Source organism: Clarias gariepinus, chromosome 21, assembly GCF_024256425.1.
Source record: "Clarias gariepinus isolate MV-2021 ecotype Netherlands chromosome 21, CGAR_prim_01v2, whole genome shotgun sequence".
Lineage (NCBI taxonomy): Eukaryota > Metazoa > Chordata > Actinopteri > Siluriformes > Clariidae > Clarias > Clarias gariepinus.
Window position 1 is genome coordinate 10,966,591 of NC_071120.1, and position 25,222 is coordinate 10,991,812.

General features: G+C 38.9%; 1 protein-coding gene across 1 annotated transcript in view; it reads right to left on the minus strand.

Annotated features, from left to right (window-relative positions):
- The window catches only part of kntc1 (kinetochore associated 1), a 30,773-nt gene continuing 5,551 nt past the window's right edge, over window positions 1-25,222 (minus strand). The window contains exons 8-61 of the mRNA XM_053481391.1: window positions 24,536-24,629; window positions 24,399-24,451; window positions 24,194-24,306; window positions 23,595-23,646; window positions 23,221-23,325; window positions 23,064-23,107; window positions 22,433-22,495; window positions 22,264-22,339; window positions 21,957-22,082; window positions 20,908-21,074; window positions 20,697-20,808; window positions 18,489-18,632; window positions 17,819-17,875; window positions 17,386-17,457; window positions 16,944-17,063; window positions 15,835-15,978; window positions 15,444-15,539; window positions 15,178-15,281; window positions 14,965-15,067; window positions 14,673-14,807; window positions 14,308-14,424; window positions 14,138-14,210; window positions 13,962-14,029; window positions 13,542-13,876; window positions 12,875-13,047; window positions 12,322-12,419; window positions 12,099-12,240; window positions 11,849-11,905; window positions 10,403-10,566; window positions 10,096-10,200; window positions 9,795-9,923; window positions 9,561-9,677; window positions 9,305-9,414; window positions 8,266-8,500; window positions 8,075-8,164; window positions 7,790-7,958; window positions 7,465-7,523; window positions 7,058-7,274; window positions 6,450-6,523; window positions 6,013-6,223; window positions 5,369-5,481; window positions 5,173-5,228; window positions 5,003-5,081; window positions 4,414-4,538; window positions 3,977-4,112; window positions 3,736-3,831; window positions 2,779-2,835; window positions 2,186-2,240; window positions 2,009-2,072; window positions 1,741-1,870; window positions 987-1,076; window positions 752-906; window positions 393-495; window positions 1-219 (exon numbers count right to left, since the gene is read on the minus strand). Of these exons, the coding sequence (XP_053337366.1) occupies window positions 184-219; window positions 393-495; window positions 752-906; window positions 987-1,076; window positions 1,741-1,870; window positions 2,009-2,072; window positions 2,186-2,240; window positions 2,779-2,835; window positions 3,736-3,831; window positions 3,977-4,112; window positions 4,414-4,538; window positions 5,003-5,081; window positions 5,173-5,228; window positions 5,369-5,481; window positions 6,013-6,223; window positions 6,450-6,523; window positions 7,058-7,274; window positions 7,465-7,523; window positions 7,790-7,958; window positions 8,075-8,164; window positions 8,266-8,500; window positions 9,305-9,414; window positions 9,561-9,677; window positions 9,795-9,923; window positions 10,096-10,200; window positions 10,403-10,566; window positions 11,849-11,905; window positions 12,099-12,240; window positions 12,322-12,419; window positions 12,875-13,047; window positions 13,542-13,876; window positions 13,962-14,029; window positions 14,138-14,210; window positions 14,308-14,424; window positions 14,673-14,807; window positions 14,965-15,067; window positions 15,178-15,281; window positions 15,444-15,539; window positions 15,835-15,978; window positions 16,944-17,063; window positions 17,386-17,457; window positions 17,819-17,875; window positions 18,489-18,632; window positions 20,697-20,808; window positions 20,908-21,074; window positions 21,957-22,082; window positions 22,264-22,339; window positions 22,433-22,495; window positions 23,064-23,107; window positions 23,221-23,325; window positions 23,595-23,646; window positions 24,194-24,306; window positions 24,399-24,451; window positions 24,536-24,629 (6,018 nt within the window). The 3' untranslated portion in view covers window positions 1-183. The remainder of the gene's footprint in view (window positions 220-392; window positions 496-751; window positions 907-986; window positions 1,077-1,740; window positions 1,871-2,008; window positions 2,073-2,185; window positions 2,241-2,778; window positions 2,836-3,735; window positions 3,832-3,976; window positions 4,113-4,413; window positions 4,539-5,002; window positions 5,082-5,172; window positions 5,229-5,368; window positions 5,482-6,012; window positions 6,224-6,449; window positions 6,524-7,057; window positions 7,275-7,464; window positions 7,524-7,789; window positions 7,959-8,074; window positions 8,165-8,265; window positions 8,501-9,304; window positions 9,415-9,560; window positions 9,678-9,794; window positions 9,924-10,095; window positions 10,201-10,402; window positions 10,567-11,848; window positions 11,906-12,098; window positions 12,241-12,321; window positions 12,420-12,874; window positions 13,048-13,541; window positions 13,877-13,961; window positions 14,030-14,137; window positions 14,211-14,307; window positions 14,425-14,672; window positions 14,808-14,964; window positions 15,068-15,177; window positions 15,282-15,443; window positions 15,540-15,834; window positions 15,979-16,943; window positions 17,064-17,385; window positions 17,458-17,818; window positions 17,876-18,488; window positions 18,633-20,696; window positions 20,809-20,907; window positions 21,075-21,956; window positions 22,083-22,263; window positions 22,340-22,432; window positions 22,496-23,063; window positions 23,108-23,220; window positions 23,326-23,594; window positions 23,647-24,193; window positions 24,307-24,398; window positions 24,452-24,535; window positions 24,630-25,222) is intronic.

The window sequence follows — 25,222 nt, forward strand, 5'->3', positions numbered from 1 at the left end:
TACAGGACAGAAGAAAGCAGAAAACTGAAATGTGAACTTCAGACAATATTTTTATTGTTATTTATACTAATGTGTGAAAACAATGTCAACATTATCAGACTAAACACACACAAACATATATATCCACACAAAAAGTGCAAGTTTATACATATTAGGTATAATATTCACATACAATGAATTGTGTTAATCCCGGGATTCCATTGCTTGTGCCAAAAATTCCTGAAATAAAAAAATATATATATATTTCACAAACTCAAATTAGCCTAACAGAAAATGTTAAAAAGTCAGCTCAATACAACACGCTAATGTAATAAATGTATTAAGACCTCACATACATCAAAGTAAGGAATAGGTTATTGCCGATCCAACACTGCTTAGCTGTTTTTCATTACCTTAATGGGGTCAGAACTAACGGGGCTCGCCGGGCTCCTTTCTCCCGCTTTCAGCTCACTGTATCTCACGTATTCCTGAGCCAGACCGATAGCCTCTTCCTTCCTATAAACATTTACACACACACAAAAAAGTTATGAACCAGAATAAAACCTAGAGGGCTGTCCTGTGCTCATTTCAGGTGCATCTGTAAATCTCCCTAAATCAGCTTTCTGGTTATGTGTCTTGTAAGGAGTGATGGATGCAAATAAAAACTAAACGATTAAATGAATTATCAAATGGATTAAATCAAGTCTGAATCAAAGTGCAACTTAGAAACTGTGCAGTCAGTGTGAAAACTGTGATATTTAAAAGAGGTCACCTGTTGTGCGTGCTCAGGTAGTTGACCATCTCCTCCACCTGATCAGACTGAGCCTTTAACACCAAGTGCTTCATAAGGGGTCGGAAGTGCTCGCTCTTCATCAAGCTCTGGTAGCGGCTGGTTTTAAACAGGAACGTCAGCACCGTGTCTCTGATCTGCACATAATGATAAAATGGTCAGAATGGAAACACAAACACACACACAGATTTAGTTCTGTAATGAAAAGCAGCCACACCTGAGAAGGAAAGCCTGCTAGTTCTCCCGTGCTCATACTTTCCACCAGCTGATCCAGGATGAGCGTCGGATTACAGGACTGCAGTAACGTCTAATTTGGGGGTATAATGAGAAAACATGTGATTCAATTTTAGAAATACCTTTTGGTTTTATTCACTGAACGATTATATAAAATTGTGTACATGTTCTAGGCTTCGTATTTAAACAAATATTTATCAAATAATCAAATAACAGAGTTAGGGTCATAATCAACAACATGCAGTTGTGATGTGGCCCAACGTGGAAGAGTCCTGTCATGTTTTATAACCGAAGCAACCCCAGGTCATGACACTACCTCCAGGGGTTTGTACTCAAAAGGCATTGAGTGTATTGTTTCACACGTGACAAAATGACCTTTTTCAGTTGCTGCCATTGTTTACACTCCTTCATAAACTGGAGAATTGTTTTTTTTCTCACTATGAAAGTGTTTTTCTTATGGCCAAACAACTGTTTGATCCTGTGAGTTCTCATAACACAGTGTGTGCGTGCGTGTGTGTGTGTGTGTGTGTGTGTGTGTGGGTGGAACTACTCTTACTTTTTCGGTCAGCCATTGCTGCATTGAAAGGTTCTTCAATACAGCCAGTTCCAGTTATTTAAAATCTCCTTCGTTGGTTTCTCTGCTTAATGCAGACCGATCGTTTGAGCCAACTGAAATAGCGAGTTTTTTTTTTTTTTGGCAGCCATGGAGACATTTGAGACGCATGATGATCTCATACCTGAATTTGTTGTTCTCTCTTTTTGGAGCAGGGGATGAGTAAGAGAGTGCCGAGAGAAAAGGCCATCAGGTTAAACTGGGCGAAGCGCTTGGCAATGCCAGTGAGATCCAGATTCAGCAGAAATGGACATCTGATCACAAACACCATAACAGCTTGTTTATTTTTGTAAATTTAGAAAAAAAAAAAAGAAATCTGCTCTAAATCATACTCTTCATATATTAATGAATGAGTTTGTTTGTTTACTGTAGCTTATGGAAAGAACACTTACTTTATCAGAAGAACAAATGTCTTGTAGAAAGTGGCTTGTTGATGTGGACTCAAAGGGAGAGATGCTGTCGAATATACCAAGATAAAGCATTTAGTTAACACACACATACACACGTCAATATCTTACCAATTTAAGCCCATATATCCATTTAGTTTAGTCAGAATCTCTTTGATTTACCCGTCATAAAGGGGGCTAGGATCACACTGCGCCAGGTCCTGGAAAAACTTGGAATCTGTAGGAACATTTAACATGATCGCAGTTTACAGTTGGGTTCATTCATGAGGTGTTTTTCCTAAAACAAATGTCAAGTGCAATAGTGGAAGAAAAATGATACAATTATTAGGAAGCCTTCATGTCACTGGTCAACGTTTAGCCACCAGCTGTGGTGGCGCTTAACATCTGGATGTGTTTGATCATGAGGTAACTTTAAGTAAGTTCAGTTCAGGCTTTAATCATCACACAAACATTACCGCATAGTGAAATTCTTTATTCTTCACATATCCCAGCTTCTTGTTAGAAGGCAGGGGTCAGAGCGCGGGGTCAGAGCGCGGGGGTCAGAGCGCGGGGTCAGCCATTTTACAGGGTTAAGGGCCTTGCTCAAGGGCTCAACAGCAGCAACCTGGTGGTGCTGGGGCTCGAACCGCCGATCTTCCGATCAGTAACTCAGAGCCTTAACACACTTCCCAGTGTAAGTGTAATCCACTGACAGTTAGACAAAAACAATGGGGAAAAAACACATTAAAACAGACAGAAATACAGTAAGTGATTACCTCTAAAAGGCTCGGCACCGCTCGAAGAGTTTCCAGAATCTTCTGCAAGTAGCTGATCTAAACAGGGAGCGAATCAAATGCCAGAGGTAACGTGATTCAAAAATAAAAAAAAAACTGCCGAACCAACAGTTAAACAAACTATTTACTTGCATATTTTTTCCCCGTAATGTGGTTTTAATGTTATGTCACTCGGAAAAGCAGAGACGATATAAACAATAACAGTAACACACTTACTTGCCCAAAAAAAAAAAAAGAGTCACCATGCTGAAATTGTTGGGCTGCGTCAGGCAAAGATACCAACTAACGTGATTAGTGGCTACTGGAACTGGGTTAAAAACTCCTCAACATATTATTAAAAATGTATGTTTTATATATTATCCTGGAGAGCTAATGCTGAACCATTTACTTTGTGGAAGTAATGTGATTGGGAAACAATAATGAAAATCATGATCAGTTAAACACTTGAAGTTGCACAAAAACAAGTACAGCACGAACCGATCCCAGAGTGATGGCGCATCAGGGAAGGAAGGGAAGCGCATGAAGCGATGCACTCATCATGCATAGCGTCCACCGTACACTCGTCTGGAGGCAGTGTTATGATCTGAGGTTGCTTTAGTTGCTCAGGTCTAGACTCAGTAACGTTATGTGGCACTAAAATAAAGTCAGCTGACGACCTGAATGTACTGAATGACCAGATTATCACACGAGTGGACTTCCTCTTCCCTGATGGCACGGGGAAATATTCTAGAAATCAAATTGTAAAATGCTTCTGGGAGCTGAGGGGTCATTGTCACACGACCTGGACACCACATTGTGTGCTGTAATCAAATCTATAGATGACTAAATGAGAGTCTTACAGCATGTGACTTTTTGGGGGCAGGCAGTGTATAATCAGTATCTACATGTTTACTTATGTTTATTTACGTCTCTTACTTCTTAAAAATCAAGTTTCCATACCATATTAAACACCAGTAATTTCTGCAGCACGCCGCTCCACAGCTGTGTGTCATACACCTCGTACTCCAAGCACAGATCTGCCACTAGACGCACAGCCTACACACACACACACATACAGTAATGATAAAAACTAATCATCATTATTACGAAAGACAATAGAGAAGGATTTATTTTGCATTTATTCATTTTCCTTGACTCACTATTACTATAAGCCCTAAAAAAAAAAAAGAGCCGTCTGTACCCGAGGTTCGTTGCTGTGGTTCTTCCATAAGCCCTTGATCATTCCCTCTTTAGGGCTACTGAGAAACCTTTCCAGATTGTAGGGAATGTTCAGGGCCTCCAGTTGAGAGAGGTACACGTAGCACTTCAGGTAGTACCTGTAGTGGAAAAAGCAACAAATTTAACAGACATTATGATTTCACAATAAATATCTGCTACTAAAGAAGACACTAAACATGTTTACGTAATTTCTGAATAAAAAATTCTGTACAACTGGACTAAATGAAAAAAAAAAAAAACACTGCTCATTTAACACTTTAATTGTACTCTGTTATTATAAACATATATTTTTTATAAAGATGACCTTAAATTGTAGAGCTGATTCTACATACTGTATTTGCCTAAGACACTATTTACAAAACGTAGACATTCTTCAGTTTCCGAAAGCCGGACACGTACTTGACTTTATCTCTTGGTGTGTGAGACAGAGCCTCCAGCGTGGGCGAGTCTGCGATGTGAATGAGGCAGAGCAGAGCGCGGCTGCGGTGCTCAAAGGTCAGTCTGAGACCTGATCCTCCTAACGGCTGAGAAAAAAGCAAAAGGAATGAAAGAAGGATTAACATTTGAAAACATCACTGACTTACACAGGAACCTGGACGGAAGACTCTTCACATAAACAGATTAGTACTGACAACCGTTTTGGACGTTCATTAACTAAGCATTAGTCCGAGTCTGCCTGAAGCACCCTGCGTTCATTCGTAACCACCTACTGCACGTACGATGCTTAAAGTCAACTCGACCAGTCTGTTATTGTGTTCTTTAAAATGTGCTCTCAAGCCAGGAAAGGCCTGAAAAGGGCTTTTTACACACTAGAATCAACGCTGCCAGTTTATTATCAAGTTGAGATGAAAAATTAAACATTACTTTACTTTACCTTGTAATGTTTACAGCTTCAATTCTATTCACTGGCCCGCGACATTATACACACACACTATAGATTACTGGGGGAAATAATGCACATGCTGAAACTACACTCTTATAACTGTACCCATGTCTCTGCACTCAGGATGGGACTGAGCAGTCGTGCCCTCATGTCCATAGGATGCATCTGGAGCAAATACACCACCCTGTAAAACAGAAGAGAATGTCTTAGACTTAGACGTGATACGAAAACATGCTGTCAAGTCTGATGATGATGTTTTTTTGTTTTTTTTCCACCTCATGAGATCAGGATCCTCAGTCAGATCAGTCACAGAATCCTGATACTGGACATCCTGTAGTGACAAACACCGTTATTCATTAAATCACACGATAATCAGTGTCTCTCTCCCTCTCTCTCTTTCTTCAAAATTTGATATGCTGCGTTTTATTAGATGTTGTCATATTATTCCATTAGATGCTTTGAACACGTCACCTTGTCATTCGCCCGCCCTGGTTTGCAAAGCCACTTCTCTAGAAGGATATTACGGATCTTGAGTAGATCGACACCATTAATGGATGCAATCTCTTTAGCCACTGCGTGAATATCTGCAAACACACATGTACAACAGGAAACAGTCGATGAGCAAATGCGTTTAAGATTTTTTTTTTATATTCATTTTGTAAGAAACGTATCTTTTTTCTCTATATGTATACAACATGGCATTTATTTTTAATCTGTATAAATATTACATTTACACATTCCAGTAATCATGTGTTGAACCACAGGATCTTAACTGTCCACAGAATTCTAACCCGTTTATTGTAAAAATATAATTGTGTTATGCTTCTGTCCGAATTTTCAATCAAAACCACTAAAATGAATCACTAAATTTGAGCACACAGTACAGTACGTACATGCAAAGCTTTATTGTTCCAAAATATTCATTCTTTATATTCACCATAATAAATGTCCATACTTTTCATGGCTTGCTGATATCTCTGTCTAGACTCATCGCGCTTCTCACTTACCAGCACATCAGCGTTAATAAAGAATGCTTACGCTGCATTCAAAGTCTAGTGACTGCTTGAGTGTTAATGCTTGGGTAATAAGTACTTTATTACGAGATTTGTTCTCACCAGGGTAGGTCTGTCCTGCAGGACTCTTCATGCGCTCCACCACCGAGCTGTGGTCGAACAGAGCCACGATGAGACGTCCGGGCAGCCCTGTGAGCTTCAGCAGCTCGGGACAGTCCAGCTGATAAGTCATGAGCGTGTTCTCGGTGGCCGACCGCTGGTACTGCAGCTGGAGCTTCGACGTGAACATTTCTCCCCTCGTCCGTAGCTCCTCCTACACATGCAAACAAACACACACAGAGAGAACCAGGGCGAGGAAAAATACAGAGAACAAGTGAGACAAATGTTTACATAACTTTCATAAACTGAATAAAGCAAGCGGTGAAATATTGGAGCTTGAGCAAAATGGCAATAAAAACCCAAAGCAGCTACGAATCTTACTGAAGTGCAAAAACTCTTTTATTTATTTTATGAAGCACATTATTCATAGAGTAACCAACCTGTAGAGCATCAGAATTTAGCAATTTGTGTACGAGGTCCAAGCTGAATTTCAAAAACATGGTTTTCTCTGCACCTGCAAACAGCAAAGGTACAATTTATGGATACAGTGCATCTAAAAATAGAACATTTGTAAATGTATTGATTTTAATAAAAAAAAAAAACATCAAAACTCATTCCACATAAAATGAAATATTTAAAGGCTTTTTGTTTATATTATTTCACTGCTAATTTCGATGATTCCTGAGGAAAACGGATGGCAGCAGAGAAACTCTTTCCAAATCCGAGCTGGTGAAATAAATTCATTAGCTCCCCACCAGGCATGAACAAACTGTCCCATGTTTTCGAAGGAAATGAAGCGACAACTAACCGTTAGTACCATAACCAAGGTAATAAGTTACCAACAAGAGAGTATATGATCATACAAAGCACACGATGTAACTACAAACAAAACGTTTTGCTTCATGAAAGTCAATCGGAAGTAAGGATTTCCTCTTCCTGGTTTATGAACCAACTTGTTCATGAGGTAACTACGAATATAACATAGACATAAACTCTGCTTGCCCCAGAGAGCTGGCCTACAGACTTCTTTTCCCACTACTGGACTGACCTGCTGGAAGATCCTGAGCGATTTTGTGCATGGTGGCTGCAGCCAGTTCCAGGTTCTGAATACAGAGAGCGTGTTTAAATATGTTCTGCATCACGGGGTTGGTGTCTCTGCACGGGCCGTGAGCTTGCGAGCGCTTCGTCTGGTCCAGAAGCAACGGCATCAGCTTGTTTTTAAAGACGTGGTTTACTGTCAGGATGTAAAGCTTATCCAGGTTAACCTGAGTAAAATAAAGGGGAGGAAAAGGAAACAAGCATACAAATTGTAGTTAACTTTAAAGCACAAGTTCCAGCTGAAAGACCTGGAGAGACTCGGCCATAGTCGCCTTTAGACTCGGCCATGGTCACTCTTCTCTGAAACAGCACAAACTAACATTATTGTGATTAAATGTAGAGATTCATGTGTTTCACCTTCATGAGTTTGGATATGAGTAGGAGTGTGGGTAAGGTCTCTTCATTCAGCTCAGGAGCTGGAGAAACAGACACAAAACAAATCTAATGCAAAGCATAATAATGGCACAGGGCCACTAGTTCAATCATCAGGTCATCATGTGATCATACAGTATATACTGTACGTGTCTGATTTATAATAAATAATAAAGTTGGAACAGATATTAAAGATTAAACAAGATTACAGAAATTGATACAAAACATGAAAGAGGTTCTAATGGCAGAAAGTGGGCGGGAATCTTTTCATCTCACAAGACCCTCACTTCATCCTCACAGCAATACTCACAAACAATCTTCCAGAAGTAAAGGTTGGTCTGGAGGAGAAGGTGGAAAGGCAGTCGCGTGTTGGCGAGAGGAGTCGACTCCAGAGATTTCTCCAGAAGGTACGTGCTCTCCACATCGGTGGGAGGGGAAGTCCGCTTGTGGGACTTCAGGTGCTGCAGCAATCCCATCATCTGCACAGTAACAGTCGAACATAAACACTGTTGAACACCAGCTTGGATTTTCATTTAAAACTAATTATCAAAGCTAAAATGCAGGAAAGGTTTATTGAGAATAAAACATCTCACACCTGGCTGAGTGGTATAACAGTGGTGCCGCCTTCAGCAGTCTGAATGGTCTTCAGGACCCTCTCGATGCGCTCATAGTTGTAAGGACTCAGCTGCAGGAAACCAACAAAAGTACTGAGAACCTCGTCCTAATTATCACACTAGTTTTGTATTTTGCAGCCTGTGACCTGCGACCTCTGTGAGTGAGTCTGACCTTGGTGAGTGCTGTGTGCAGACTGATCACCAGATCCGCAGTGGAGCTCAGCTGAGGAACAATCTGTAGGACGCGTTCCAATACATCCTCGTGCCCTTCTTCTGCCTCCTCGTCCCCTTCGGCCAGTGCCGAATCCTCTGCTCCGTCTTCACAGTGCTTATTATCTGCTTTGTCCTGCAGCAGGAGTGTGGTGATGTAGAGGTTAAGCGCAGAGTCGCTGTCCAGCCCGTAGGTCCTGAAGGACATGGAGAGATTGAACAGTAAATGATCTGATAGATGAGTGATGACAGTAGCACGGATTATAATATATTACTTAAAATAAAATCAGTAAAGTAAGTGTGAGCACATCAAGACAGTCAGTCTTTATGATTACTGTCGCATCTCTACAGCATCAACGTCATTTAAGTCACTTTTAAAGAGTGCTTCGAAGGTGCTGGTGCTTTTGTCCACTTTTAAATGTTTTAAAGAAAACAGGCTAGAGTGCAAAATCGGAGAAGAAGAAAAATGGGAAAGATTATGTTGATTTAGACATTTTGAACGTCAGTTTTCATTATTTTTTCATTAACCGTCCAGCCCTAGTGTAATTAACAGGGCTAAAAGTAGCTTTAAAAGGTTGAAGCGAATAAACCATGGAAAGTCTCTTTCTATATTTCCACTTTTTCGGCTTAAGAATATCAGCTACATTCACTTCAAGGGTTTCAGAGTTGAAAAATGACTTCCACAGACCAAGTAGTGCCCTTGCTTGGTGGTAATTAAGAGAGATTTGGGATTCAGCCGTGTGTTAGATGCTAGTTAGCTGTGAACAAAAACAACACAGATGGTTCGGAGGCAATTCTAAACGACTATTCTCAGATGTGTTCTCTGGCTATGAGTGCGCCCGTGACTGGTTTTAAAAGTGGGGTTTGTTTGACAGGCAGCCGCTTTTCACCAGTGCGAGTTGAACGCCCCGGTGCTGTTATGATCAATATCACCACTCGTGGAATGCCTCTTGTCCGATCAGATTACTCAGCTGGAACCAATAGCTGTATGATCAACTCACCTGCAGTAATCGTGTAAGATCTCAGCAGTCATGTTTGTGTTCTTCACAAGTACAGGAATCAGATTCCTCTTGCTTTCTGAACACTGTCTGAACACGGACTGAATGGAAATCTGAAACAGGATTATAGCAGGACATGTTTTTATTCTTAGTAGCCAGAGAAAGAATTACGGAAAAAGGTTTACACGATTAGAGTTATTATACTTTCTTTAGAAACACACACGCAAACAAACAAAAATATCTCTTAAAAACGACTCACGCCATATTTTCCGAGTCTAATCCCCCACTCTGCATCGGTGATGACAGACAGGAAGTTTGTTCTTTCTTGCTGGTCGTTATAAAGTGAGCAGAAATGGGCTCCGACCATCGCCACAGCCTGACGAGGACAATGCAAACATTAAACTGAAATATCTGGCCTGTGACACACTGCAGCAGATCTGAGGCAAAACACAGGTATGAAAATATATAAAATATGTCCCGTCCATGATCTTACCATTATCTTGTCATAGTTTTGCCAAGCGTTGGTTATTATTTTCCACAGAATGTCCAGAACGTCAGATTTGCCCAGAATAGTGCAGAGACCAATGGCTAAGTCACAGTCCACCACTCGCCAGTTCAGGACCTATGATGTACAAATTATGTTCATATTAAAGCATTCAAAAACAGCCCGAAGTCAAGTTTCTAATAATTAGAAACAGTTAAACTTTGGTGCATTTGAATTTTCCTATTGTACATTTTAAGAATTAAATCTAAAACCTTTATTTTCAGATGTTTAGGCTCTTTGGAATGTTTACCTTATGCAATAAAGACACCACGACCATGGTGACGGAAGAGAGAGCCGTCTTCTCGATCGCCTCCAGAGTCTGCTTATCTCGGACTAACCTGTTGTTAGTATGAAGCTGAGGAGAAAATAAAAAGGAAGCCTTTTTACACTAAACCTTAATACATATTAAGTTTAAAAGCTCATGAATTAAACCGCCTCATTTATTACCCTGATGAATAAGAAACCTTGTAATGCAGGTGCTAATGTTTTACATTACAATGCTATTTTAAAATGAAGCTTTTTCCGAAATAAAAGGTTAATTTGTGAAAATGCCTCACCTTCATGCTCAAACTGAGGTCCATGTTGTTGGAGACAAAGTGCTGTAAAATGCTGCCGTAGGACTCCAGCAGGAGCTTCAGGGCCAGTTCGAGCTGACTGCACTCCTGCAGACTCTGCAGCATGGTGGCCATGGGGCCCAGCAACGGCCGCACATAATCAGTGTCTGGAAAGCATCGCATCGCTATTTACACAATCGGCATTTTAAAATCCAGATTCCTAAAATCCAGTAAAAACAGTGTGGAACTCTTATAGAACAAAATAGTTGAGGATAAAATCCTTTTGTCAAGGTTTAGAAATCATGGAATAACGTAGTGCTGAGTGTAAATCAGACACCAGCAGAAATCTGTAAAGTTAGAGAGTGAAAAAAAAATGTTGTGCTGCAGCTGAATGTCCTGAACGCTAAGCTTGGGGTTTACTCGCACACGGGAACTGAATCGTGTTTATATCTGATAGGAAGCAGCATGACTGGTTATTCTTATGATACAGATGGGTATCAGCCCTCATTTAAAACTTCTCTCAGTTGAACACCTACACTTAGATTCTTCACTGCCATCATCAGCACCAATTGAGGAAATATATTTTGGAAGAACGGTGTCCATCACAAACACACAAATCCAGACCCTACTGAATATGTGCCAAGGTACACAGAAACTTTGGCCCAGTAGTTGGCTAACAGAGGTTATAGTGTTTTTTATTTTAGAACTTAAATTATCATCTGATAACGAATATAAACACCTGAACAGACAGGCAACACTTTGTCTAAAAATGATCAAATAGTGAATTTTCTATATTATATTGTACATGCAAACAACATGATGTCCTCCTTTTCTTTCTTCTTTAAATTTGTATATTTTTTATAATTCCACTCTTTGAATTTGTCTGTTATTATCCGGGCTCGAGGCTCAGCTTTTTTTTTGTCAAACAAAAATCAAAGTGGTGTGAAACCCTTTAAAGCCAACTTCATAGAACTCGTAAATCTATTTCAGGTGGTACTGTAATGAGAGTGTATATTGCTATTTGTTAATGTTCATATTTATAAGTCTTATCTTTCTAACTATAACATCTCTATACGCTGATGATGTCATCATAAATAACTCAAAAAATCAGTCGTTACTGAAAAATGTTTTCCTCCGGCTTGTTTTGTTTGTTAAAAATGTGCACTTTCACAAAGGGATCCTTGTGAAAAACACTTGATTTAAAGTCACAGACACTGGACCAGCATGTGTTGGGAATGAGTTAAGGAAGGAATGAACGAATGAAAAGGTAAGATAAATGAAAAAAAAAAAAAAGGGAATCCAGAATCAGAAAGTTAACACACATTTTGGTTTAAAAAAGGAGTACACTATATATGTGAAAAAAGAACCGACATTAATACCAGTATTATATTATTAATAAAGCAATCCTAATGCATGTGAAATGTTAATCTGGTATGAAATGTAAATTACCTTCCCGAAGAGCACAATATGACAAGCATGAACAGCCCAGGGGATAAAATGTCGAACCTACAATACGAGAAAAAAATAGAAATACAGAGCAATAAAAAAAATAAAATAAATAAATCATCACCTTGGTAAATCAGACTTTCTAAAATATCATAAAATACACTGCAGGTTAAGTGGCCTTAATATTTCAGCCTGTAAAAAACAATCCCCTAATAATCTCTCCTGGCTGAATACAGCAGCACCACACAAGCACCTGCGAGCGGCAGAAGACTGGTGGTGATCTTATACTGCACCGGGAGCACCGAGACCGGGTCGAGCACGATGCCGTCCTCATTAAAGACATCCTGGACGCTAGCCTCTGTGTAAGCGTCTTCCTCACCACTCAGCACAGCATCCTGCACGGAATAAAGAGCGCGCTAAGTAACACTACAATAAATATACAGAGACGAGACACAGACACACAGATGGAGCTGTACCTTCACGACAAAACCGTAGTCATCAATCTGACACTGACGGAACACATCAGCAGCGTCTCGGGTGCTTTTACACAATTCCACACAGTCGAGTAGCAGATCTATAAAAGAGCGAATCAAAGGTGATCATGGTGATTATCATATACTGCACGTCCACGCCAACTTCACTAAGTAACAGAGCTAAGAAACTGATGGAAAAAGGTGTATCGGATAAATGGGGAAACAAATAAAGTTAAAAATACTACTATTACTACAATATTTAACGTTAAAATTTTAAGTATTTAAGTCATTTTAAGATATTTTATGGAATGGTTTTTATGGTTAGAAAATAAAAATGAAAATTAAATATTTTGGTTAAGCTTTCATACATTCATAATTTAAGTTTGAGTAATAAGCCAAATACTGTATTTTATTTAAAATTACTTGTTGCATTACTGACTGTTTAATTTATTCTACCATTCTATCTAACTTATTAATTAAAAAAATAAACACACACACACACACACACACATATAAATATATAATTATTATTATTTTTTTAATAATATTCAGGTACCGGCATGGCAGATGGTGATGGCCTGACAGGCCAGTTTGTGGATGAGAGCTGGAAGATTGACTCTCTCAGGCAGCACCATGGGGACGTTGTCCTCCAGCATCTGACAGAGACGCTGTGCCGTGCTGAACAGCACTCGGCCTGTGCTCGAGTTAGGGTGGTGCTGGTAGAGCTCGCTAAAAATAATAAATAAATAATTAAACAAACAAACAAACAACATGCATTTCTACAAAAAGCAACTAAACAGTTTGAAAACATTCCATAGTTTATATATTATTATTTGTGAGACGTTGTGTGTGTGCCCTTTAACTCTCAGACACAACGTTGTAATGCTCTTCAAAAAACACTGTCTGTCTTTGGGTTTTTGGATTAGATAGGTTAAAACAAAACCTATCATTACTTTTATAATGATTTTTTTTTATAACTTCCAAAATGTTTATTATTATTATTATTTTTTTTGTCATAGAAACAGTCGGAAACAACCAGAGAAACACGTGATTGTGTGTATTTGTGCTATTTCTTTGCCGTTGTGACCCAGTTTCATAATTGTTCGCCCAGTCGTGTTTAAATAAACTAAAATTCAGTTCATTATATTGTCTATTTCTTGCTACGTAAATTGCAAAAGAAGGAGACAAAAAAAATTGTCTCTTTAGTGCTACATCATTATTACCTGAGGATTTTAAGAGCTTTCTCTACATTCCCAGCTTCTAAAGCTCGATCTGCCAGGTCGGCCCACAGCTCCTGCTCGGTCCTCTCAAGGTGCCTGGCCAGACGATGAAGTCCAGCCTCGGTGGACAGTGTCCTGGTTTTGCCATCCGGGTCGTTCGCGACCGCCGCTTTGGCCTTGCTGTCCGGCTCTTTAGCGTTAGTCTTGTCCGGATTCTTCTTCTGCGAATGACGCCACGCTCGTGTGTTCTCGTACGCAGTGATGAGCTGTAGGTTGAACTGCCTCCTCACTGCTGGATCATCGTACTCCTCAGGGGTCAGGAAAATGTCAAAGTCCTCCTGAGGTCCACATACACACACACAAAAAAAAAAATTAATTCATAATTAAAAAGGAGAAAAATATATATATTGAGAAATGATGTACCTGCAAGTGAGCGATGGCTGTGAACATCTTCAAGTTGTTTTCACACCAGATTATCTTTAAAGCATCATCTGTGAGAATAATAATATTAAAAAAAATTTCAGCATATTAATGAGCAATTTCCTTTTTAGTATTTAAAATGCTGTGAAAAACAGAAACATCTGGAAAGAATCCATCACCTCTCTGAATGCTCTGCAGATACTTTAACGCCTCCACCATCGTCTGGGCGACTTGCATCTGCAGCTTCTTAAGCTGAACAGCAAAAGCATCTTTAAGTATATCGTTTATTATTCACAGTTTGCACAGAATGAACTACGTACGCCTTGTACAAGCCAATCAGGCACACAACCTCAGGGATCTGCTCCTTGTTCTGCAGCTGGAGTCTCGCCCAGCTGGCCAGACGCTCGATTACCAGTTCTGCCTCAGAAGGCGGCAGCTTTTTCAACCCTGCTATACACCGGTCCCCCTGTGAATACAAAAAACATCCAGATTATAAAACCCTGTATATAGATATACAGTATATATATACACTACATTTATTTCCCCCTAAATCTGACAGGTTCTGAAATACTTTTAAATTTGTGTCCTTCGGTATCTGATACATCTGGGTCATCTAGGATGATTCCAGGCATTATTATAATAATAAAAAATAAAACAAAACCCAGCCTGCTGAGGGAGCGGGTGAACGTATAACACTGTGCGCAGGTAAACTACCTCGTTCTTTTCCAAAAGCTGAAGGCAATAGATGTAGTAGATTTCAGACGAGTTGAGCTTATAGGTTTCAACCAGTTTGAGGGAATCTTCCAGTGACGTGGACGCGTCTTGTTTTAAAATATGTCTTATAAGCACCTGCTCAAAACACACACGCACATATACAGTACAGTTGGCTGATGGTAGGACACATGTACATCATGGACTGTATCAGGGCATTAACATGTACACACACTCCGTTTGGGTGGGGAGGAAAAAAAGAAAAAGAAAAAAAAAAAAAAAAAACAACACTAACCATAGTCTCTTTAGAGTTCGAGAGCGTTAAGTTGCGAATTCCGTAACATCGCAGAAGTTTCTTCATCTCCATTAATCGATAACTCTCTTTTAAAAGCTCCTGTCTGGCAGATGAAAGAGATTTAAATGCAACAACAGTAAATTCCACACATAAAAAAACAACATATCTGCATTTTATATCTGTATATTCTCTGTAGTATTCAGTCTTGAGTACTTGGGGTGCTCTTTTTCCAGATGCTGCTGGACAAGCTTCTCTATCGTGTCGTTCCAGGGAACCACGGCCTTGTACATGATCTCGAGGACGGCGTCCATCATCAGCTGATCAAATATAATAAGCATTGTTCAAGCTCCTCATCATTCATCATGCATCCTGCCCACCCCTGACTATGACCATGTTTCTGTTAAACTAAGTATAAAGAATAAAACAAAACAGCTATTTTTACTTCAACACAAACTTTATAATACGCAAGCTTCTCTTACATTAGTGTCAGTCATACAGTGAACCAGAGCCACCGCTTTGGCCTCCCACTCAGTGAACAGAGACGTGATCTGAGAACTGCAGCAATCCAGCAAGTCCTGAGAACAATCACAACAAACTGGTCAGCGCTAACATCAGGAAAAAAGTGTCTTAACCAGTTAGTCAGGACTGAGCCAGGCCTTAATAACCTACACATAAATAACTACCTTTTGAAAACAAAAACTAAGGATATAAGGGAAGAACAACTGTATGTTTATTATAAGAATGTTTTGATTAACAGTAAACTGGATTTAGTATTCTAAGGAAGAAAGAAAATTTCTAAAAATAATAATAAAAAAAAACCTTCAGCAACTGGAAATAAGAATGTCTATATGAGAAATAAACAAAAAGGACCTTGATGTAGTCCAACAGGACGTGATCGAGGTCCAGTCTGTGCTCCAGGGCGTAAGGTCTCACGCTGCTCTCCACCACACCTGCTATCAGCTCCGGGGCCAGCACTTTATCCAGCATCAGAAACGCCATGCTGCGGGTACTACCCTACAAAATTAACACGTGCAGACAAGCAACAAGTGTTTGTGAAGGTTATTTAGTTACAACAACCGCTTATGTAAACAATCGCATGATTAATCTTAAGAAGCCAATGTACAGATCTTTACATACATGGATTTAAAATTTATGAACTGTTTACGGCAACTGTATTCTCACAACAGGGCCTTAATGGGTTCACATTTAGTATAAACACCATATAGTATTAATTTTCACATGCACTGACTGATGCTTTCGCAATTCCTGACTAAATATAACACAGATTGTTTCCCTAAATGATGTGAATTTTACTTTCAAGAGTCTTACAATCTTCAGGCGTAAAAAAAAAATAATATTAAAACTTTGCTTTTCACACTGGGTTTTAAACTCTGCCAGTTAACAACAAATCTATTATTACACACGTGTTAGCTAGTTTGTTAATGTTACTGATTCGATTTTTCCAACTAATGTCTGCTAAAAGGAACTGGGGCGAAAAAAAAAACAAGTAAAAAATTTTCCTCCCTTTCAAAACAGCCCTGGAGTATTGTCGTAACAAAAGAGATCTTATTTACAAAAACTGAGCAAGCTCAAGGACCCAGCACTGAGCATTTAATGGTGCTAGGGTTTAAACTCATGACCTGCCCCGGAAGCGAGCCGAAATCTCTGGAAACACAGCAATGTTCACATTGAATGAAGTCAACAGCTAATAAATAAATACATAAATCCATTGGTCATGTATATTTTCTATTCAAACTCTGTTATACAGCCAGGTAGTAAATCAGGTGTGTAGGGCAGCGAAACCACTTAAATCTCTAGGAGACTGTAGGACCTTCAGGACCGGGGCGGGAACCTGTGTTGTTTTTTTTGTTTTTTTAGGTAACCTAAGAAAATTAGATTCTTAAATGTAAACAAAAACAACAACAAAACGACAGTACACTACAGTAGTGACAGGCTGTACAAATGCTTCGCTCACGTACCACCTCGAAGTCGGACAGGGAGAGACGACAGTTGTATTTGGAGTAGAGGTCACAGAGTTGGCGCAGATTTGCCACCAATGACTTCAGATGCTCCACCTCCTCTGTGTTACAGTCCTCAACCTGCAAAGAACAAATTACAACTGATCACACACATTGCGTTATAAAAACATGTGGAGAACACCACTGCTCTATGTGGTAACTATACTTTTTCCTGAACTATTAAGCTCTGTTTCTGGTCCCTGGTGATTCACATCCCTATTTATTACCTACTAGATCTTTAATGTAATTCCTAAAAAAATAAAAAAAATAAAAAATAAATTGTTCTTCAGCTGACAATTTGACAATTAATTAACTTTTAGCTTGCGGAATCATGTCCTATTAAATGAACGTAAACAAAAACTAAACAAACAAACAACAAACAAAAAAGACACAACAACCGTACCAGGTTTGTGGACATCCAGAAGGACGGCAGGCCGAGCTCAGCGAGCATCAACCCGTTCTGAGGCCAGCCGTTCTGAAAGCAGGGAGATAACAGAGGATAAGTTTTATTACAGAACACTAAAGAGTTAAAATAAGTCAATTTAAAAGTGTTAAAATAAGTCAAAACGACCTGGTTAAAACAACATCAAACGAAAGCAGATACAATTTAACTTAACTATGTAAAAAGTAAAATAAAATCAGATAGTGACAGTTAATAAAAACACTAAATTAAATAAGTCATCAATAAAACCAAAACAAACAATAAAAAAAAATAAAGGAGATCAAAATGTCTTAGCCATGTGTAAAAGCCATTAAAAAGAAGTGAGCTTTCAGTCTGGATTTAAAAGTTTCTAATGTAGGTTTCTAAAATAAGATTTGCTTTGACGACTTTGTACCTTCTCTGTTAATTCCAGATCTCTTGCTCGCAGCTCCAACCATTTAGCCAGGATTGTCTGAACACACACACAAACACACACACACAAACACAATGAGGTTGTTTCTCATAACATTTCTGTATCATTAATATCCAGACAGATGTGTGTGTGATGACTGGTGCAATAAGCATTGATGGTGGAGGTAAAAATCTTACAGACCAGAAAATTAAATGGCCCTCGGATTTCTCATCAGGGATATTCTGATCATTTCGATTCATACACATTCACATTTCATATAAACTTTGACCATTTTCTTTTGATTGTGTAAAGATGCTTTGTGACAATGACTATTGTTAAAAGCTTTATACAAATATAATTGCATTAAATTTAACTTGTTTGTTCGTTTTTTAAAAGGCATTAAATAAATCATTAAATTAATAATAAAATAAAAATAACACCATTACTGCAGGACGGAAAACATTTTCTGAATTTCCAGACAATAAGTGTAGTTCCTAATTCCTATGTTTGGATTGTTTGTTGTTGTTTTTTTGCCTCAAAAAAAATCCAAATATTAAAATCTCATATAGAAATCTACCTCAGGAATCCATACAGGCCTGTTGCTATAGATACAGTTTATGAGACCGACATTACAGTAGAGAGTGGTCACCATTAACATCTCATGACATCATACCTGTCCTTTAGGCAACACCCCCCACATAAAGGGCACCACCACACCCTTTAACCAGATGTACAGCTCCTGAGACGGGACGTCTGACGGGATGGAGCTCAACAACACCTTCATAGATTTCTCATTAAATGCTCCCACAAACTCCGCCTGAAAAAATAAGATAATTATGATTAGGTGTACAGTGGAACCTTGGATTACGAGCATAATTCGCTCCAGAAGCAGGCTCGTTTTCCAAAACACTCATAAACCAAATCAAATTGTGGTACCTCAAATTATTCATTCCACAGCCCAAAAAAATAAATACATAAAAATAATTAACACAAAATATAAAGTAAAAATAAAAAAAATTAACCTGCACTTTAAATAAAATGAAAAACAAATCCTGACAGATGAGTGTTTCCGTTTGTGCACGCAGGCGCTGTGTATATCCGTGTGTGAAGCTAAAGTAAGCTCCCCCTCTCCCCCTTCTCGTCCTTAACAGTTACCCTTCCTTCACTCTTTTCACACACACGCGCACAACGAAACACTGTTTTATTGGAAAAATAAACAAGAAATCTCTGTAATGACACTCGATTGAGCGACACACTAACGGAATCACTGCTGTAAGGCAAAAATAAAACAAATTTACCTGCACTTCACCTTTGATAAAAAAAATCGCGACAGAGCAGTGTTTCTGTGTAGAGCAGAGAGAAAGAGTGTGTGTGTGTGTGTGTCTGTGAAGGTGAAAGTAGGAAGGGTCGCGCGCACAAACACACACACACACACACACAAACGGTAGACTGATACAGAGAAAGAACATGGATCTTTAATCTCTTTAATAAGACTTGCTTTGGCTTTACATGTGCGCTGTACACACACGCATACAGACACAAAATAAAATATGTTTTACACACACACACACATGTGGTCACAGCGTTATAGTAAACAGTACATACATGCACGGATGTTGATTATACCAGTGGGAGACGCGCACTAAGACCCAGCAGGGGAGACAATTACTCACAATTCCGCAGCGCAAGAGAGAGAAAAACTGTTGGTTCAGTTGTGATCACATGACGCTCAGCCTCAAAACATGAAGTCCATGCGTGCCACATGATACTCCGTGACACGCGTATATCAAGCCTCGCTCGTTTATCAAGTCACAATTTATTATACATTTTTTGCTCGTTTTGCGGAATGAGGTTTTATGTATTAGAATTTTAAATTGTAATAAAAACAAGAAGCAGATGCGTGATACATGATACTCGGCACTCGTAAATCAGGACTTGCTCGTTTTACAAGTCAAAATTTATCTCAGGGAGTTTTTCCTTGCCACTGTCGCCCTCGGCTTGCTCACCAGGGACAAACTGACCATTTTGATTCATACAAATTCACATTTCATACTAACTTAAATAATTCTTTTGACTGTGTAAAGCTGCTTTGCGGCAATGAAAATTGCTAAAAGCGCTATACAAATAAAATTGAATTGAATTTAATTGAATTAGGAATCTTTGCTCGTCTTGCGGAACAATCGCGAACCGCGTTACTTGCAATCCGAGGTTTCACTGTACATTGTTGTCATATGATTGTTTTACTCAACTTTAATATGTGAAAACACACTGATGGGGATCTTATGACACAACAACTGATTGGGTCATGTCTTTAAAATAAATAATTCAAAACAATCGCTTTTAACAGCAAAAAAGGTACAGCGACTCCTCTAGCCTTCAAAATGCAGCTCTCAAGACTCTTATGTCCATCAAACATATATTTTATTTGATTAATCCTTTTTTTTCTCATGGGAACACGTTGTTTTATTCTGTCGACACTTTAAAGAAAGTTTTCAAACAAGCAATTCATATTTGGTTCTAAAGTTCTTCTTTAAATTAATTTTAATCTTAAACATCTTATCTAGTTTTAATATTGAGTAACAAAAAACTGATTCTCGCCATAAATGTAGCTGTAGAAGCTGGCATGGCAAAAAACAAAAATAAAAGTAAGGAAGACTTGTTTAACATTCAAGGTAATGAACTCCATTCTTCTTTAACATAGTTTAGGTTTTGTAAGTGTCACTTGTTACCTTATCAAAAGCCTCATTTTCCAGATGTGTATTAAACCCACAGAAAGGCTCATCACCACCCCAGTCTTTTTTTATTTTTTTTATTTGTGTAAAATCCTCTCACATTTCTAGTTGACACTAATGTACAGGTCTAAGTCGGTGTGGAGGCGTACCTCGTGTCGGAGCCACAGGTACTGTGCCCTGCTGAGGTCCCCGTCTCTTAGAAGTGCGAGGATGTCTTTCAGGTAATCTCTGCTGTTTAGGAACTCGATCCAGGATACACCACTGAGCACAGCGAGGAACAGTAAGCACAACGTCATTGTGAACAATCTCACAGCATTTAATCCCAGCTCAAGCGTGCAAGAGACAGTTAACAGAACGTACTTGAATTTGTCTGAACCGTAGAGGCTGCAGAAGGTGGCGAGTTTGGCCAGAGCCGCCTGGATGTGGGCTGATGGGAAACGATTTGCAGCGTAGTTCAACATCTCTTCAGCTGTAGCGAGCGTGGGCCAGAAGGCGTTGAGGCAGTACTGGACCACATACTGCTCGTCCTGATTGGGACAAGAGAGGGATATGCATGCGACGGGGCTATTAGACACCTGATTGACGCGCTTTAAGAAGTACAGTACAACAGGGCAAAAGTCTTAGATACAACATTATCTATAATACTAATTTTGTTATACAAGTTTATCCTGTCTGCTTTATTATGTACAAATTCATTTACTACTTTTTATTTAGTCATTCATCTTCTATAACACTTTTCCTGTATACAGAGTTGTGGGGGCCTGGAACCCATTCCAGGAGATCTTAAACACAGGGCAGGTTTGGGAACACCAGTTCTCCTAATCTGCACGTCTTTGGACTGTGAGAGGAAACTGAAGGAGGACTTGAAGGAAACCCACCAAGCATAGAACATGAAAACGTCATGCACACAGACCTGACACAGCAATCAAACCCCTGAGCATGGAGGTGCGAGGCCACAGTGCTAACCTCTACGCTACTGTGCCGGCCATAACTATTTAATTAATTGATAAATAACATTGCAGAAGAATATTTGCATGCCTGTAAAAAAAAAAAAAAAAAAAAAAAGCATATTTCATCAGTTCACTGGACCAGTTTTCAAATCAGTTTTTAATTAAAAAAAAAAACTAATGTGGCCGTACGTACGTTTTCAAAACCATCTTTTCTTACAGCACGTTGACGAACGAAGACGTTTGCACAATACTGTAAGTTAAACTGCTGGAGGTTTTACTGAGTGTGCTGGAAAACATGCAAGAGTTTTCATGCCAAACCCAGGAGCTAACATTTTATTATTTTTTTTTTTTTATAAAAAAAACTGGTCCGTCATGTAATATACTGCTTTCTTTACAGGCATGCAAATATTTATATACTTTTTTTTATTATAACACCATGTACGCATGTTAAAATAGTACCATAATCTTCATCAGGTTGGTTTTGGCTTCCTCGACAAGTTTCGTCCCCGCTTCATGACCTTGATCGTTGAGTGACACCAAAGCTAGTTTTTCCATTACAAAGTCCAACTTCACCTTATACACCAGCTAGATACAAAAAAAGGGTTAAACGAAAAGAAGACGTAAAATGCAAAAAACACATGACATGTTATGTATCACTAGTTATTTGAGGGTTTGTTAACTGAGACTGTTTTAGGTTTTTCTTTCATAAATGGGCGTTGAGCCTAAAACTGTGTAAATGATTTAAATAATTCTGACAGAATTTTACCTCAACGTCAAGCTCGAAGGCTATTGCGAATTTCTCAGCTTCTTCAAACTTGTGTTTGTAGAGAAGTCTATTCAACCTGTAGAGGAGAGGAATAAAAGAGGACTTTACAGTGGAACTGTGGAAGACTATCCTAAATGAACTAGCCTGATATACCAAGTTAAAATGATACCTGTTCTCTGGGAGAGCCTCTGTGAAACATCTCAGGACTAAACCCAAACCTGATCCATCAGCACTGCCATGCACATATACAAATAAAAATATATACAATATAAACGAAGGTTTATGAACAGAACCAATTTCAACTGCATTTGAAACATAAACCTGCTCCAATGTAATGCTTTGTTCATAGGCAAGATATATATTTTTTATGTTTTGCGTCCATTCTCTAGCCTAAATAAGGTAGCTCAGACTGATCCTAATAAAAGAACTGTACTAACAGCGAACAGTACTGCTTCTTATAGTGTATAAATTATGTGTCAGTTTAGCTGTTATGTCCTCAACTCTGTATAGTAAGTCCCCGACTTACAAACGAGTTCCTTTCTGGAAGCACATTCATAAGTCGGATTTGTCCGTAAGTCTGACAAAGTGAGTCTTATATACCTATTGTGCACAAATGCACAATAAGTATAAAAAAAAAATTAAGCATTATACTATATACACTAAAAAAATGTATTTATGTCTCAATACTTCTGGCCACCAGGCAATGTCAAATAGGAGTCCAAGCGTTCCAAAGTTTTTGCCCGAGGAACTTACAATTTTCAGACACAAAGTGAAAGCACAGTAAAAATCCCCCTGCTCACCTTAGTGAATTATCTGTAACGCCTTCCAGCAAATAGATGACGTCCTGATTAAACACGAGAGTGAAAACAGACAGATGAAACACATCTCTGATGGTCTGAGACATTTAAAGTTTGATGTAAAGGTATTATAACCTGGTCGGGGTAGTTGTAGACGTACCATGCTAATGCTGTTCTGTACCAGTGATGACACGGCCGAGACCTCGAGCGAGTAAAGGACCTCCATGGTAGGAAGGGATTGAACCAGAAGCTTCCTTAGATGAGGCTGAGACCAGTGAAGATGTGAAGGAGTTATTAGTAAAGGCTTTAAAATCTGACAAATACTCTGGTTATTTAATTCTCCAAAAAAACGAGACGTCACAACCGGTAAAATTTATTTATATTAGTTTCATGCGCTTGATGTACACAGAAATAAAGAACAATATAACTACTATGTGGGTTGTGAATTAAGAGTTTAGGATATTTTATATCGAGGAAAAAAAGAGAAACCGAACACTATAACGTTTAAAATAAAATACTCTGACACACACACACCTTGTTCTCGGCTGCAGTAAGAGTCATGATCTTCATGCTGGTGCCTTCTTGTCTGGAATTAAACAGATTGTTATCCCCTTAAATGTGCACTTTTACAAAGTTGAAATGATGAGTTAGGATTTGAGTCTGAAATTGAAAAATAAAATAAACAATAGCTAATAACAATTTATTAAATTAGACATGCACATCAGTCAGACTCCAAGCTGCAAAGACTGGAGGAAATATTTGAAGTATATTTTAGTGTTTTGTGATTTTCCTAAATTAATTGAAAAAATTCTTGCAAATGATCATTTTCTGTTTATAAATATTGGATTTTAAATACTTGCATATTTAGATTTTATTACATAATGTTTTTTTATTACATGAAGTTATTCTTGTTCCCGTTGTCCAATTTATGCTTTTGAAACAACGGAAAGCAACTGTAACTAAGACGAAGCAATTTCTTTTTGGAATTTTGGAAGTTCTTTGAATCTTGAACGTTTATTTGGGATATTTTGGATTTTAAACTGTTTAGATTATTAAGAGAAAGAAAGTTCAGGAAAACAAAAAAAGCCAGACATCATCTCTGCATCAAACAAATCCAGGAGGCAGACACTTGCTTGCCAGTGGAAGCCGCGTCTCCTTCTGTGATCAGGAGGAAGTCGAGGATGTGGAGATCAGGCCAACAGCACAGCATGACCAGTGAGCGAGTGTCCCACAAACTCAGCATGTTCTGGATGGGGAAGAGAACAACCGGGTTTATCCGGATCCACAGATGCACCGTCAGAAAACGAATTCTGATCATCTGTTAGATTTGTTCCTCACCTCTTCGTTCAGCACATACATCAATCCGTCCACCGCGTGAATCTTCCTCACACCTGACACACACCACATGAAACCCAGTTACTACACCAACCTCCAGGACAAGCTTAACGCCTTGATATTTTGACACAAAGCAGTACCTGGCATTAAAGTTGTGTCTAGAGCATTGGCCAGTGACAGCGTCCTCTGATCGACCTCCATGCGCCATTGGGAAATACTATTTTCTCCACAAGCCTTTGAACAAAGTTGAAAAACAGTGTGAAATTAGATTAGAGCAACCTCTAAGCTCGCAGCATGGAAGATGACTTCATAACCAAAACAACTCCGCAGCTGTTGAGCAATGTGAGATCAATACCTTTTAGCAAATATCACAGTCAACATCATGCTGTAATTCTGAATATCAGCGCCCCGACTTTAACATGTAATCACAGCCATGCTGATATTCAGTATAACAGTATGATTGGGAGTGTGACATAGCTTTAATAGAAGATTTCCATAAACTAGAAATTAAAACAAACTAACTGAAACACAGACGCCTGAGCTGGACAGTGTGCTGTGAGACCCCCAGACTGACTGACACCCCATAATTCAGTCAAGTAATGATCTTTATGTAAAAACTACAGGTGTTATTGCAATTCCATAGAGCTCTACAGCGCACTGTGCTTCAGGAGAAACAGTCAGGTGAGGCTGCCGGCTGCTCCAGAGTCTCAGTGATCACTCGGTACAAATAGTGGCTTCATTTGTTTAAATGTGGAACGTCACGATTTATTGAACAGGGAGGTAGTGTTAATACAAGCTCGGTCATCTTCAGCTCTTCGTCATCACAG